Source organism: Fopius arisanus, unplaced genomic scaffold, assembly GCF_000806365.1.
Source record: "Fopius arisanus strain USDA-PBARC FA_bdor unplaced genomic scaffold, ASM80636v1 scaffold00015, whole genome shotgun sequence".
In the NCBI taxonomy this organism is placed as follows: domain Eukaryota; kingdom Metazoa; phylum Arthropoda; class Insecta; order Hymenoptera; family Braconidae; genus Fopius; species Fopius arisanus.
The window spans coordinates 1,090,794-1,104,595 of NW_011887754.1; the positions used below are offsets into that span (position 1 = coordinate 1,090,794).

The window sequence follows — 13,802 nt, forward strand, 5'->3', positions numbered from 1 at the left end:
TCATAATAAGCATCAATAATTAAAAATTCAATAATTCATAATAACCATCAATAATTAAAAATTCAATAATTCATAATAAGCATCAATAATTAAAATCTATTGATAATTCATTATTAATCCCAAACGAATATTCAATATTGAGGCTTCAGGTTGAATTTCGAAACAGACCGCTCATTATTTTTTTTATTCGATCCTGAAAATTGAATTAATGAACCATTTTTAATTATTTATAAAAAAAAGCCAGTGTTATTAATAAATTAAATTGTAAATAACATGAAAATCCAAAATTTTCATGACACATGACAAAAAATTCGGATTCATTCCGTTGAATTTTCCCGGAATCGACTGATTTTTCCAGCACAAAATAAATTGAAACTTTTCCTGAACCAATTGTTATTGAATTAATTGCGTTAAAAAATTAACAGCACAATATTTGAATAACATTGTACTAATCTTGTGTATGACTTAATAAATCATCTCATTCATTCAAAGATGAGTGATTATTCCGATACCTTAAGATCCCGACAATATATTGATAACCACAAGAATTCTCCCCAAAATGATAAACAAACGAATTGTTTATGAAGTGTCTACCCCGGAGAGCATCGGACTACTGTCACAACTCCTTCCTCCGACTCTTTCAACACCCTCGACATGTCTCCAGATCAATAAGAGGAAATGCATTCTCCAGGTGTTCATAACGACTTCTAACCGCTTGAATTTTCCCAAGTAGAAATTAATTGAAACAAGTATTACCAGAGGAGAAACAAAACGTCGCCGTAAATTCATGAATAATTAAACAATACAAGGTAGCACAATTGAGACCCTTAGAGAGGAATTCATGTGACATCTCCACCTGTTTCCGGAATAACGTTTCTTTCCTCGGCCTATCTCCAGGGGAATAGCTAATTGTCGTCTAAATACAACCGTCGGTGGAAGACAATAGAGAGTTATTTAGTCGGAGGGAAAATATCCTGAGAAAATTGTCATGCTGACACAAGAGAGGGATGGGGTGAAGGGGTTTTTGCCTGGAAGTTGGTGGGTCTTCGTTGCCACTGGGCTCTGGCGACCTCGCAGCTGGAAATCACCTTTCCTGGTGTACCTTTACAAGGTCTTCTCCATATTTACTATTTTCCTCGTTTATACCTTCACTACTACGTCTATCCTCGGAATTATCGCTAATCATGGCGGCATTGCTGCTGTCATGAGTGACTTCTTACTTCTCTCTTTCATCGCTTGCTGTGGAAAATCTGTCAATATGATTGTCTGTCGAGAGACCATCATCGATGTCATTGATACCCTGCAGACTGATCCCTGCATGCCAAGGGATCCCACGGAAGAGGATATGCAGTACAAAAGGGATCATTTCGTCTGGTAAGGAATTAATTCGCCAACTAAATGGTACACCAACATAAAACACATTTTTTTCAACCTCAGTTTTCACCCAATATCTCGAAATCAAAAGAAGATACGGATTTTTTCATAATTATCTTTCTCGTAGCTCTCAGTATTTTCTACAAAAAAGGTTCAGCTAAAAAATTCGTTATATTTTTTCAATTCCGAGATATTGACTAAAAACCACTTTACGAATAAATTCGATTCATTGATAATGAAATATAATTATTAAAAATAATCATGGAATTGGATGAAAACACGTAATTCTTTATTATATTGCCATTTTAATTCCCAGGACTGACAGATATTAAAAAAAAATATATTTGTTTACGTTATCTCAGCCGATCAGTCCAAATATTATTATTTTTATCGTCAGTTCCAACAACTCAGTATTGATCATGGAAAATAAAATATTTGAATCTGTTCGAAGGATCAATACTCTGATCTACGGAATCTTAACAGAAGTAACCGCAATGATGGTGAGTGTAGGATCATTGCTTCAACATCCAGAGGAAGGAGAACTACCTTTTAACACTTGGCTACCCTATTACCACGATTCAGGCTTCGGTTATCGATTTGCTTACGGCCAGCAGATAATTAGCATCTGGTTCTCAGCATCGATGGCAGTGGCATACGACACTGCAGTACCAGGAATGATGATGGAGATCTGCGCCAAGTTAGACATCCTCAAATACCGCTTTCTCAATTTTAAATCTCTCCTAGAGACGTCTGATAATTTAAGCGCATACGCCAGCGAAAGAAAATTAGTTAGCGAATGCGTTGAATGTCATCTCATTATCCTCAGGTTTTTTAATCTAGTACTCCAATTTGTGGTGGTCTCGCTGGTGGAATTGAAAAAGGAATATTCCATTTTCAGACTCGCTGAAACAATAAACGACGTGTTCAATGCTGTTGTTTTTCTTCAATACTCACTCAGTACTTTATTGATATGCGTCAGTATTTACAATCTCGCTAATACGAATATAATGTCGTCGGAGGGATCTGGTATTATACTTTACCTCGGTTGCATGCTTATGGAGATATTTATTATATGTGCAGCTGGAAATGAACTGACACTTGTGGTAATCACGATTTTAATTTACCAGAATTTATTGATTAAGTCCTTTGAAAATTTTCTCCTCAACATTTTCGAGTTTCTTATGATTTCGATCAATCGATTAATTAATTAAGAATATATAATAATGATGGCGATTATTGGTATGTTTGACGGAATATTTGGCAGAGTGAGAGTATATCAGATGCTATTTACGAAATGGACTGGACAGAATTGAATGGATCGACTATCCAAAGTTTAATCTTGATAATGACTCGCACAACCCATCCTATTGTCTTCAAGTGCGGGTCCATCGTGGAAATGTCACTTGAATCTTTTAAAAGCGTGAGTCCATCACTTACGTTCGAGGAAAGTCATTTGGAAAGTCATTAAACACTTGTATTATTTTACAGCTCGTTAAATTATCGTACTCGACCTTCAATCTACTCCAGCAAACATCTGCGTAAATAAGAAACTTATACGGATCATGTTAAATTGTTTGTTAGTAAATGTTAGCGCCTTCAAAGATTATAGTTATTAAATATCCCGTAGATTCTATTTTTTGTGCTTTAATGTCTTCAGGTTTTCGAATTTATTCCAGTGCTTTTCATTTGAAAATTAAAAATTTTTGGAAAAATATCAGGGGAGTATGAAAATCGAGGAGGTATTCACGGAAATTTGAAAATTCAAAAATTTCGAAAAAGTATGAGGGGAGCATGCAAATCGAGGAGGTATTCACTGAAATTTAAAAATTCAAAATTTTCGAAAAAATGTCAGGGCAGCCTGAAAGTCGAGGAGGTATTCATTGAAATTAAAAAATTCAAAATTTTCAAAAAAGTATCAGGGGAGCATGAAAATCGAGGAGATATTCACTGAAATTGAAAAATTCAAAATTTTCAAAAAAACATCAGGGCAGCATGAAAATCGAGGAGATATTCACTGAAATTGAAAAATTCAAAATTTTCGAAAAAATGTCAGGGCAGCCTAAAAGTCGAGGAGGTATTCATTAAAATTAAAAAATTCAAAATTTTCAAAAAAGCATCAGGGAAGCATGAAAATCGAGAAGGTATTCACTGGAATTGAAAAATTCAAAATTTTCGAAAAAATGTCAGGGCAGCCTGAACATCGAGGAGGTATTCCTCTGGCAGTGGGACTGCTACTGAGGCAGTCCCCGATCCGGCTGACGGGCAGACCCCACCATTACCCCACCATTACCCCACCATTACCCCACCATTACCCCACCATTACGTGTGGCACCCTCTCTCTTTTGGGGTGGGGTACTGCGATGCCGCTGTGGTCACTCAAACCCCCCGAACTGAGCCGCTTCAGTCAATCCTCTTTGGACTTATGGGTGGGAAAGAGAAATGAAACGGCTGCCGCGAAACCAACGTAGTGTAGATGCGCGCGCTGCAATGATCGCCATTTTGTGCACCACATGACCTCGTTGCTGTGTCCCGTGACCAGCTCACGTGAATTTTGACAAATTCAAACGTTTTTTGATATTAAAAAATGGATATTTTGGAGCAGCACCTCGAGCAGCAGGATTCCAGGTATGCAGCATTTATTTTCCGTTCAATTGTTGCAGATCAATAATGAGTAATTACGTATTAACAATCGTCACCTCAAGGTCACCATGCCATTATCTACAGTGCGCACTTAGTTCCAAACATACCCAAGTATTTCTCTCACTTTTTTTTCATGAGGGTATGATGACAATAAAAAATAACATGACAAGTGTTCGTTTGTCTTATAATCGCTCACGATTTTTTATTGGTTACGTGACATTTTCCTCACGATTTCCAGCGGTGGAGTAACAAAGGTTGAGGATAACACGGGTATCGTCATCGAGGAAGCTGAAATTGTTGATTGTGATGGTAAGATTAGGCACATGTACTCCCCTCTTCTTTCGTTTCCTACGCTTACTCCAAATAATCGACTTGGTTTTCTTACTCCATCATTTTCTTCAATTCTTTTCAACGATCTTTGAATTCTTCCTCAAATTAATAAAGAATTAATTAACCGGGAATTTTTATAATGATGGCCGCGGGAAAATTAGTCGAAATTGTCAATGGCCTTCTCTGCCGAAAGTTTGATGCATTAGAAAGAAGAAATTTCTATAATTAATCCACAGAAATCTCTTTCTTAGAACGTAATTAACAGTTCTACTGAATTATTAAATTCGATTAATTATATATACCTCATAATACGTAACCTTTCATATATTTCCGCAAATATTTTCACTCGCAATACTATTTCTCAATATTTTCGGGTTCACAGTGGTATTCATTGGAATATTCCTCTGCCCATGTATTAGAATTAATTGTATTTAATTATAAATGGATTCCCACATTAACACCTGTTCCCGAAATCATTGGATTGTTTCACTCAGGGATTAAAAAAAAGATACGTAATGTCAGTGACATATGTTTCATCGCTGATGAAACATTGGATCCCCTTGCAGGTGACACAGTAGAAGCTGAGGACGGGATGCGTTACCAGGAGACACTCGCCTACAGAGTTGTACAAGTCAATGGTAACGCCGTTGCCAATGAAATCGAATTACCAGTCACTCAACAGGGAAATGGCGCTGTCCAGGTTTTGACATCGCCAATTAATGGACAATTTTATGTTATCGGTAATCCCAATGATGTTTTTTCTACGACACAAGCCACGAGATCATTGACACCAAGAACTGTGCAAATTGATACGCCCAGAAATACAACGCCAGGATTGAAAAAGAGAGATGATAGAAGAAGAGCAACTCATAATGAGGTTGAACGTCGTCGTCGAGACAAAATCAATAATTGGATTGCTAAATTGGGGAAAATAATACCAGAGTGCAATACGACTACCAATGGGAGTGGTAATGGAAATAGTAGTGGTGAAGGAAAGGTTAATTATGAGACCCAGAGCAAAGGAGGAATCCTAGCGAAGGCTTGTGAATATATAACTGAACTTCGAAATGCTAATCAAGGGATGACCCAATGTCTCAAAGAGAATGAGAAACTTCGGCAGGAAGTAGTCGCACTGAAGCAAATATTAACTCAACTGAAACGTGAAAATGCACAATTGAGATCTGGTGGTATGACAACCACTGAATTGGATTCTTAATTCAATTCTCCATGGTCTCCAGCAACTGTAAATACCGGCACCTAGAAATTACGTGTACTAGAAAAAAGAAGAGAAGAGGAGGAAAAAGAGGAAAACTCTTGAAATTTTTGAAAGCCAAATTCTTTCCATTGAATCAATCAGTGTACATGAATAAGGTATTACGTCCGTTTGATGAAGAATAACAACTCTGGGATTTGTTGGTCGAGGCAACTGGCTGTGAATGACGAATGCCATTTGATTGTTAATCCCCAAAATGGACGGAATTATGTTTGTTACTTAAATTTATCATTTCTGTTCTGCTACATTGTTTCGAAAATTGAGTAAAAAAATTCTACGATTTGCAATCAATCAATATATATTTTCCGTTCTTCTGGTTTCATGTGCAAGTCGATAAATCGAAGTAAAACGTACATAATTGATTGATTAATTATGGATGAATAATGTAATATATCGTTGATGTATATACCGGGGTTATTGTTATATTATTATTAAAACAAAATTTACGAAGTAAGTGAATCTGCAGTTGATTTCTCTTCGCCTAATTTCTTGTACTAAAATTGAATGAAGAAAATTGTTGATGCAAATTAATTTTATAAAATAAAACACCAAAGTCACCTGAATTTTGTGCATAATTTTCATTTTATTTTCTTTGTTTTTACATATCGTACAATGGAAATGATACTGGAACTTCTGGAATCCGTGAACATCCGAGGGAATTGGTCTATCGTTTCATTATTTTTGCTTCAATCCCCATTGCAAGATTTTAGGAGCGCCATGATGAAAAACCGAAAGAATCATTATTAAAGACTTTAGATTATTTTACAAATATGGTGGAAATTTTTCAAAGGTATTTGAGAAATAATTGAAAAAGTTCTTTGATTCATCTCCATTCGTTATCTCATCAGTCTCCCATTAATTTCAAGACCCAGCATATTGTCAAGCCTATCACTCTCGCACAAACGTTTCAAAACGTTCAGCACAATTGTATTAACTCGGTTTTTTGCATTTTCTTAACGTATCAACGTTAACATAATTTCACTTTAAATCTATTCAACGCTTATATGTACTCTTTTATTAAACTTCTATCACGTTAACACATAATATGGTACAATAACTAATACTTGATGATTTTTTATTAATTGATATTCCTCATTCTCCATGGAAAAGCTGCCGTTCATACCCACGTTAGGATTATTTCATCCGATTTTATTCCATTCACTTAACACATTGAAGGCAAAGTGTACGTTTTTTTTATTTATTTATTATCGTTAATAGACATTTTTTGGAATAAAATTACTTTCAATTGAAAATAGAACGACAGATAAACTTTCCCAAAGACATTTTTCATCAATATTGTACATGAATAGAATTCCAGGGTTTTATTTTGTTCTCGTTTATTCTAAAATGTGCAAAAAAGCACTAATGGAAATTAGGTTTTCATTGGACCGACACAGATGATAAACTCTCACATCTCTGGGGCTAAAACTGAGGTTTAAAAAACTCAAAATACAGACTGAAGGACAAGGAATAGTTTACAATGATCGAAAACACATTTTCATTGAATTAATCTTTATCAATTTTTGTCTCTTTAAAAACTCCGCATAGGCTCAGGGGCGCTCCACCTTTATTGTCTCGATCAAAAAACGTTCCGTTGGCACTCGAGATCAAATAAATTATTGCAGATTCAATTTGCACACTTCTGGATTTTTGATCCCGTAGCGAATTGGTAAAACGTAATTAAAATGTCAGGAAAATATTTTCGTAGATAATAATATTTTCTACAAAAATCTATTCGTTTTTTACATTCGTTTCTTGAATCACTCTTCTGAATATGATTTCATATTTAACAAAGTGAGAGCAGCTGACTCATTACACTTTACCTCACTGCGGAATTAACTAGTAATTATAGATATTTACAATTTCTGACGAAGGGGAGAGTGGAGTTTTAGGCCAGCAAGCATGGGGATCGCAAAGTACATCAACAAAAAGAATTTCAAAAATGAGGAATGTCCTAATGGCGGGGTATGAATAATTAGTTTCATGCCATTCAATGATTAATGCCTCGTTAACTTTCACCTGGGGATTGGGAACACCCCTAAGCACCCGAGATCCTCAGATAACCGATCGAATGAGGGGTTCTGTGCGGAAAATAGATTTTTCTTATTTATTTACTTAATCCTCCAGGTTTCGGAACGCTTGCTGAATGTCTTCGTGGAGCTGATCAAAATCGGATCTTATTTTTTGTTCCCCATCTTTCACTGGATCCTGTGGAAATTATTACAGACGTTAAAAATAATATATATATAATATTATTTCGTATATTATTTTATTTTTTATTTATGGAAATATTAATTAGAAAAATATATATAGAATTACTTACAAATTTTTGGAATATAGCGGAGAAAGAGATAGAGACAGGAGTATTTACCTTGAATTTCATAGAGCTGAGTTGGTACAGGATATTTCCCATACTATCACGTATAACGTTCCAGGTGATTTTGTTGTCAGACTGTGCTGTGGATTCAACCGCGTGTCTCGCCATATCGTAAAAAGCAATCATATTTCGCAGCATACCAACAGTTTTGTAAAACGGACAGAAACGATCGTAAGGTGAATAACTGTTCTGTTGCAAGAAATCATCCTTCAACAGCTTAGCGACCTCGAGTGTAATTTTATCGGTCTCAGCCAGCGAAGCTTTACCAACCAATTGCACAATCTCCGAGAGGTCTTCCTCCTCCTGAAGGATCTCTTTGACTTTAGTTCGCAGAGGCACGAATTCCTGGAAATTCTTGTCGTAGAAGTCGTCCAGCGCACGAAGATATTTACTGTAGGAAATCAGCCAATTGATGGACGGGAAGTGCTTACGCTGGGCGAGTTTCTTGTCCAAACCCCAGAATACCTGGACAATACCCAGAGTGGCGCTTGTTACAGGATCCGAGAAATCACCTCCAGGAGGTGATACAGCACCAACAATACTGACAGAACCCTCACGATCAGGATTACCAAGACACTTGACTCTTCCAGCACGCTCGTAGAAGCTGGCAAGTCTGGCACCGAGGTAAGCTGGATATCCAGAATCAGCAGGCATCTCAGCGAGACGACCCGAGATCTCACGAAGAGCCTCGGCCCAACGTGAAGTCGAGTCAGCCATCATAGAGACGTTGTAACCCATGTCCCTGAAGTACTCGGATAACGTGATACCAGTGTAGATGGAAGCCTCACGAGCAGCCACAGGCATGTTCGATGTATTAGCTACCAGAGCAGTACGTTTCATGATGGACTCGGTGACTCCCTCGATCTCCACAGTCAATTCTGGAAAATCACGCAGTACCTCAGACATCTCGTTACCACGTTCACCACAACCTACGTAGATGATGACGTCTGAATTTGAGTACTTGGAGAGGGCCTGGGAGATTACAGTCTTTCCACAACCGAAAGCACCAGGAATTGCAGTGGTTCCACCCTGAACGCAAGGGAAGAGAGAGTCCAGGACACGTTGGCCTGTCAGAAGTGGATGATTCGCTGGCAGTTTCTCGGTGACAGGTCGGGGCTGACGCACTGGCCATATTTGCAGCATAGTGTACTTATTGCGTTCACCATCGAACTCGGTTTCGAGGATTACATCATTCACTGTGTAATTTCCAGCAGGTGCGATATAAGTAACAGTTCCCTTGCTCTTGGGGGGCAGGATCATCTTATGTTTTACAAGAGTGTTCTCATGGACAATACCGTAGAGATCACCACCAGTAATATGACTTCCGTTCTTAATATTCAATGGATTAAATTCCCAAGCAATAGTACGGGAGAGAGATGGGGTGTTCACTCCCTTGGGGATGTAAATCGAGCTCGTTAATTCGTTTATGTCCTTGAGGGGACGCTGAATACCGTCGAAAATACTTCCAAGGATTCCTGGACCAAGCTCAACGGACAATGGCTTGCCCGTTCGAAGGACAGGATCACCCACTGTGACGCCACTTGTCTCTTCGTATACCTGAATCGTCGCCATGTCTCCCTCGAGACGAATAATTTCACCTACTAGTTCATAATATCCCACACGAACCAACTCGTACATAGCAGATCCAGACATTCTTTCTGCCGTAACGACTGTAAATTGATGAGTTCAACGAATTACTAAGAATTATTGATAAAATAATTTATTGCTTTACCGAGTAAAAAATATTTTAGCACATGCAGTTCATGGAGAAAAGTCTCCTAATCTGAACCATTGAACCATGAAATTACTGATTTATTTTGGATCAATTAAAAATTTACCAGGTCCGGATACTGCGTAGACATATCCGAATTTTCCTTCCCGGTCCTCATGGGCGAGCTTTGCCAGATCACGATCCGCCATTTTGCTTATTTATTTACCTGAATAGATAAAATAATTAAATTTTTGGTGTAGAGAACAAATAATTTTTTAATTATACCCAGGAATAAACCCCAGGGCAAAAATGAGAGAGAAGAATACATCGAAACAACGAACAATTAAAATGATCACAGAGAAAATTCAAGGACGAATATTTTTTTTTAATGACATCAAGACAAATTCGAAAATTCCAAAAACGAGTGTTTCAACACCTCTTTCAATAATCGATTCTAATAAACATTTAATTTTCAATGTCCCAATTGAAATTTTCTCGACTATTTTGGTTATGCAATTCCAATTTAAATTATGTCACGTTTTTAGCCCATGGATAAGACCCCAGAGAAAAATAAACCACTAAAAAATCGAATTCTTTCAAATCATGTGACCCCTCCCCCATCTTCTATCCGACGATTACCCCAAAATGAACTAACAATGATCAACAGCATGCGTCCCAAAACCTGCCAAAATTTACTCCACCACCTTGAACTCTTGAATTAACATTAATAAATCTACACTGTACATCTGCATGATCCGTAACACTCTGCAATAATCAATCTCGCGGAATTCACGTGAGTTCGAAAAGAAGGCGTAGCCCTCTACCTACTGTGCGCCTGATTGTTCGGCGCAAAGTGGTTACAAAGATGATAAATTAATTCTAAAAATGGCAAAACTAAAAAAACCCCTCGATCTTCCCTCAACCCCCGTCAACATCGTGAATAAACCCCCAACCACGTCATCCATTGAATAATAATGAAATCCCAAGATATTACTCTACAAGTAAAACGATGGCGCAGGGACGATCGATACTACCTGAAATAAATGAATTTGTGGGTAATTTGATTGATTAAATATTATTCACTGTTTCGTACTGTTTATCTCGATCACTGACAATCGTTGACACTTGTCTGTATCCCTTAACAATGATTGGGGCAGTTGTGATTAATCAAAAATAGGTACAAGCGATGGAAAAACTTACTGAAGACGTCCGACTTGGACTGATTCGAGGATACCACCCAGAGGCCAACCTGCCCAGCTATCACAAGACTGGTCAGCTGACTTAACGTCGAGGTTCTCAACTATTTCCCTGCAATCCAGTATTAAATACCCAGACGGCTTCACTATAAACTACAAGTGCGCCAATTATTCAAATTACAAATGAGTTTTTTAAACTCCATTTTTTTCTTCCTTTCCAGTTTACACGAGTTGTCAAATAATTTCGGGGAATTTATAAATGTATATCTTCTTTATTGTTGATAATTATCGGAATTTTTTTTTTAAGAATTTGAATACTAGCGGGAAAAATGGGGGAAATTTGACGGGTGTAGGGACCCTAGTCGGTACGGGTGAATTTACATGACATATTGTTGTTGTTTGATTATTTTCGAAGTTAGAGGAGGGAAAAGAGAAATTTATTTTCTATTTCAGATATTTTTTTCAAGTGGTGGAACCTGAAGAGACTAATGTTTCGAATTAATCGAGACCTCTGTTGCTTTTCGACGTCCGGGAAGTACTTCGCTACTGCACATCAACAGGAGTTAATTGTTAGGGATTGTAGAACATTGGAAAGTGTTCAAACATTCTCTTTTCAGGATGTTATTGAAGTGAACTTCTAATTTTGTACAACTCATTATAGGTTTATATCCTTTGAGTAGATTTCCAACAGAGTTATGCAATTTTTTTTAACATTTCAGTATTTGGACTGGTCTCCTGGAGGGCAACTGATCCTCTGTGCTAATATCAAGAAAGGAGTCATTCAAGTTTACTCGATCAAACATCCAAAATGGAAATGTAAACTGACACAAGGAAGTTGTGGGATGGAAAGGGCCTTTTGGGGCCCTGACGATCGTTCGATCTTGAGTATTTCAGATTTAAACGTAAGCCCATTAATTATTTCCATCTCATTTATTTCCTTGCTTTGAATTATTTCACGCAGGAGATACTACAATTAATAAAATAATAATAATACACGATCTTCAACAATTCTCACTCTATCCGATTTGGAATTAATTTCAAAACCGTTCGCTAAATCAATTTTTTAGATTCATTTATCGATTTGGACGTTGGATGATCATAATTTAACAAATATCTGGAGCTTGAAATCCTCAGCCCCCCAGAGCATCGCCCTGAACATCCCCCAGAGGCAATTGTCAGTTATAGTATCGAAAAAGGGAAGGGACTGGATCGAAATATATGAAACCAACACCTGGAAATTAACAAGAGTGAGTTTACAAAAAATCTTTATTCATCTTTCTCTCCCAGAATTTTTGAAATCTCAAAATCATAAATTTTCACAGCACGATCAGAGCTGCAGCTCGCCAACTGCACCATTCCCTCTTTACCTTTAGGTCTAAACGATAATCTTTTAACAGTTTTATGATGCGCAGCAGAAGTATCGAGTTCCAAGCAGTTCACAAATTTTGCTTCACCGTTCTCGAAATTGATTACTTTTACAGCAATTCTGCCCTCCTCGACCCCAATAGCCAGGACATAATTATTTCCCTCTAAAATTACTCGATGGAATGTAAGGGCGGTAACTGAACTTCCCTGAAGGTCCAAACTCCCCACAGGTTGAGGATTTTCCCCATTTAAAATATTCTCAACACACCAAACTCCAATTTTACCCTCTCTCGAACCAGTAGCAAAATATTTTGAATCAGGACTCCAACAGCAACACCAAATTATTCTCGTATGAAGAGCATTGACAGCAGGACTGACTACAAGCAATTCGTAACTCGGACCTTCGTCATCCGCATTTTGAAGAGATTTATAAAAAGCCCATCTCCTGTCTCTCGACACGGAAACGAGAAATTCATCATTCGGGGAGAATTCCATCTGAGTCACTGTCAACCTGTGCGCAGAAAGTTTCTGAACTTGTCCCCAGGTCTTTGTACTCCAGAGGATGATGCTAGAATGTTCTGCGTTGGCTGATTTGCAAGAAGTTGCAAGTATTTTTCCATCGTGTCTCGCTGCCATTGCAAAAATCTCATAACCATGACCGTACAATTTCTCCAATTCGGGCCAGAGGGTGTACCTGAATAAAAAAAAATATTTCGCCTAATTCAGGAAGAATGATACAATTTAAATCTAATTTTAATGAACTTCTAAGAGTCTTCTTTTGTCTGTAAAATAAAAATTTATCGGCTTTTCAATTTCAAAGTACCTAACAATCTCCTCCTCAGTGGGCAGTCTCTCCCCTCTGAAATCATCATCATCGACCTCATCATCGATGACTTGTCCATCAATTGCCTTATTAGTTAGCCCCAATGCAGGAACTGACGCTCGATCCCCTGCACTTCTAGGATTTCTCCACTCTAACTCATTTAAACATTTCTGGAAATACTCAGGAGCCTCGAAAACTCTTACAACTTTCTCTTCTGCCCCTGATGCAAACATCCGAGGTGATAAAACTGATAGACAATTGATATCATATCCATGAATTTGAGGTCTAGCTATTTCATGCCAAATTTCAGATGCTCCAGATATTCTCCAAGGAACGTGAACCCTTGTGGTTTGATCCAAACTCGTTGTGATGAGATAACGTCCCTCAGGATCCCAGTGCAAGTCACTGACGTCTGAAAAATGTCCACTCGGTGCAGCCCTTGGGGTCCACCTCTGCAACTTCTCCTCAAACCTCCACATGTGGAATGTTCCTTGATATCCATGAGCCAGCACACTCGATCCATCTTTATTAAAGTTTCCTCCATAAAAACCTAGAGTATTACCTCCCACTTTTCCTAATCGAACAGTCTCCATCCAGATCCCAGCAGAATTCGGCTCCCAGATGATCATAGTTTTATCTAAAGCACTTGAGAGTAATTTATTCGGCCTCTTCCACTGTCCATTCACTAAAATCGGTGGATGCCAACGGACAGC

At 37.8% G+C, this 13,802-nt stretch overlaps 5 protein-coding genes across 7 annotated transcripts in view; 3 read left to right on the plus strand and 2 right to left on the minus strand.

Moving 5' to 3' along the window:
* The first annotated feature begins 859 nt into the window (after positions 1 to 859).
* Positions 860 to 3,057, plus strand: LOC105263530 (odorant receptor 46a, isoform B). Its single transcript, XM_011299789.1, has 5 exons — positions 860 to 1,374; positions 1,826 to 2,200; positions 2,273 to 2,477; positions 2,639 to 2,794; positions 2,863 to 3,057. The coding sequence occupies exons 1-5, from the start codon at positions 989 to 991 to the stop codon at positions 2,914 to 2,916; spliced, it is 1,176 nt and encodes a 391-aa protein (XP_011298091.1). The 5' UTR covers positions 860 to 988; the 3' UTR covers positions 2,917 to 3,057.
* Positions 3,058 to 3,801: 744 nt separating this feature from the next.
* On the plus strand, positions 3,802 to 6,345 carry Usf. 2 transcript variants are annotated; one of them, XM_011299792.1, is made up of 3 exons: positions 3,802 to 3,999; positions 4,253 to 4,323; positions 4,839 to 6,345. In XM_011299792.1, exons 1-3 carry the CDS (start codon positions 3,959 to 3,961, stop codon positions 5,558 to 5,560), a joined length of 834 nt encoding a protein of 277 aa, XP_011298094.1. In that variant the 5' UTR covers positions 3,802 to 3,958; the 3' UTR covers positions 5,561 to 6,345. The 2 variants fall into 2 exon arrangements, with proteins under 2 accessions (XP_011298094.1, XP_011298095.1); XM_011299793.1 differs by having other exon boundaries at positions 3,806 to 3,999; positions 4,911 to 6,345.
* Positions 6,346 to 6,801: 456 nt separating this feature from the next.
* Positions 6,802 to 10,984, minus strand: LOC105263531 (V-type proton ATPase catalytic subunit A). 2 transcript variants are annotated; one of them, XM_011299791.1, is made up of 4 exons: positions 10,906 to 10,984; positions 9,833 to 9,931; positions 7,989 to 9,664; positions 6,802 to 7,825 (listed from the first exon to the last, which is right to left on the minus strand). In XM_011299791.1, exons 2-4 carry the CDS (start codon positions 9,912 to 9,914, stop codon positions 7,733 to 7,735), a joined length of 1,851 nt encoding a protein of 616 aa, XP_011298093.1. In that variant the 5' UTR covers positions 9,915 to 9,931; positions 10,906 to 10,984; the 3' UTR covers positions 6,802 to 7,732. The 2 variants fall into 2 exon arrangements, with proteins under 2 accessions (XP_011298093.1, XP_011298092.1); XM_011299790.1 differs by having other exon boundaries at positions 10,799 to 10,928.
* A 284-nt stretch (positions 10,985 to 11,268) lies between these two features.
* LOC105263536 (WD repeat-containing protein WRAP73) overlaps positions 11,269 to 13,802 on the plus strand; it is a 5,161-nt gene continuing 2,627 nt past the window's right edge. The window contains exons 1-3 of the mRNA XM_011299796.1: positions 11,269 to 11,530; positions 11,621 to 11,803; positions 11,969 to 12,148. Coding sequence (XP_011298098.1) covers positions 11,390 to 11,530; positions 11,621 to 11,803; positions 11,969 to 12,148 — 504 coding nt within the window. The 5' untranslated portion in view covers positions 11,269 to 11,389. The remainder of the gene's footprint in view (positions 11,531 to 11,620; positions 11,804 to 11,968; positions 12,149 to 13,802) is intronic.
* The window catches only part of Elp2 (elongator complex protein 2), a gene marked incomplete in the record, with an annotated part of 2,688 nt that continues 1,039 nt past the window's right edge, over positions 12,154 to 13,802 (minus strand). Inside the window, 2 exon segments of the mRNA XM_011299795.1 lie at positions 12,154 to 12,960; positions 13,090 to 13,802. Coding sequence (XP_011298097.1) covers positions 12,168 to 12,960; positions 13,090 to 13,802 — 1,506 coding nt within the window.

Coding starts and splice junctions, on each gene's coding strand:
- LOC105263530 (XM_011299789.1), top strand. CDS start 989: ATGCTGACACAAGAGAGGGATGGGGTGAAGGGGTTTTTGCCTGGAAGT. Junction 1,375..1,825: donor AAAAGGGATCATTTCGTCTG/GTAAGGAATTAA, acceptor ATCTGTTCGAAG/GATCAATACTCTGATCTACG. Junction 2,201..2,272: donor TGTCATCTCATTATCCTCAG/GTTTTTTAATCT, acceptor TTCCATTTTCAG/ACTCGCTGAAACAATAAACG.
- Usf (XM_011299792.1), top strand. CDS start 3,959: ATGGATATTTTGGAGCAGCACCTCGAGCAGCAGGATTCCAG. Junction 4,000..4,252: donor CTCGAGCAGCAGGATTCCAG/GTATGCAGCATT, acceptor CACGATTTCCAG/CGGTGGAGTAACAAAGGTTG. Junction 4,324..4,838: donor TGAAATTGTTGATTGTGATG/GTAAGATTAGGC, acceptor TGTTTCACTCAG/GGATTAAAAAAAAGATACGT.
- LOC105263531 (XM_011299791.1), bottom strand. CDS start 9,914: ATGGCGGATCGTGATCTGGCAAAGCTCGCCCATGAGGACCGGGAAGGA. Junction 9,665..9,832: donor CTACGCAGTATCCGGACCTG/GTAAATTTTTAA, acceptor ATCAATTTACAG/TCGTTACGGCAGAAAGAATG. Junction 7,826..7,988: donor TCAGCTCTATGAAATTCAAG/GTAAATACTCCT, acceptor TAATTTCCACAG/GATCCAGTGAAAGATGGGGA.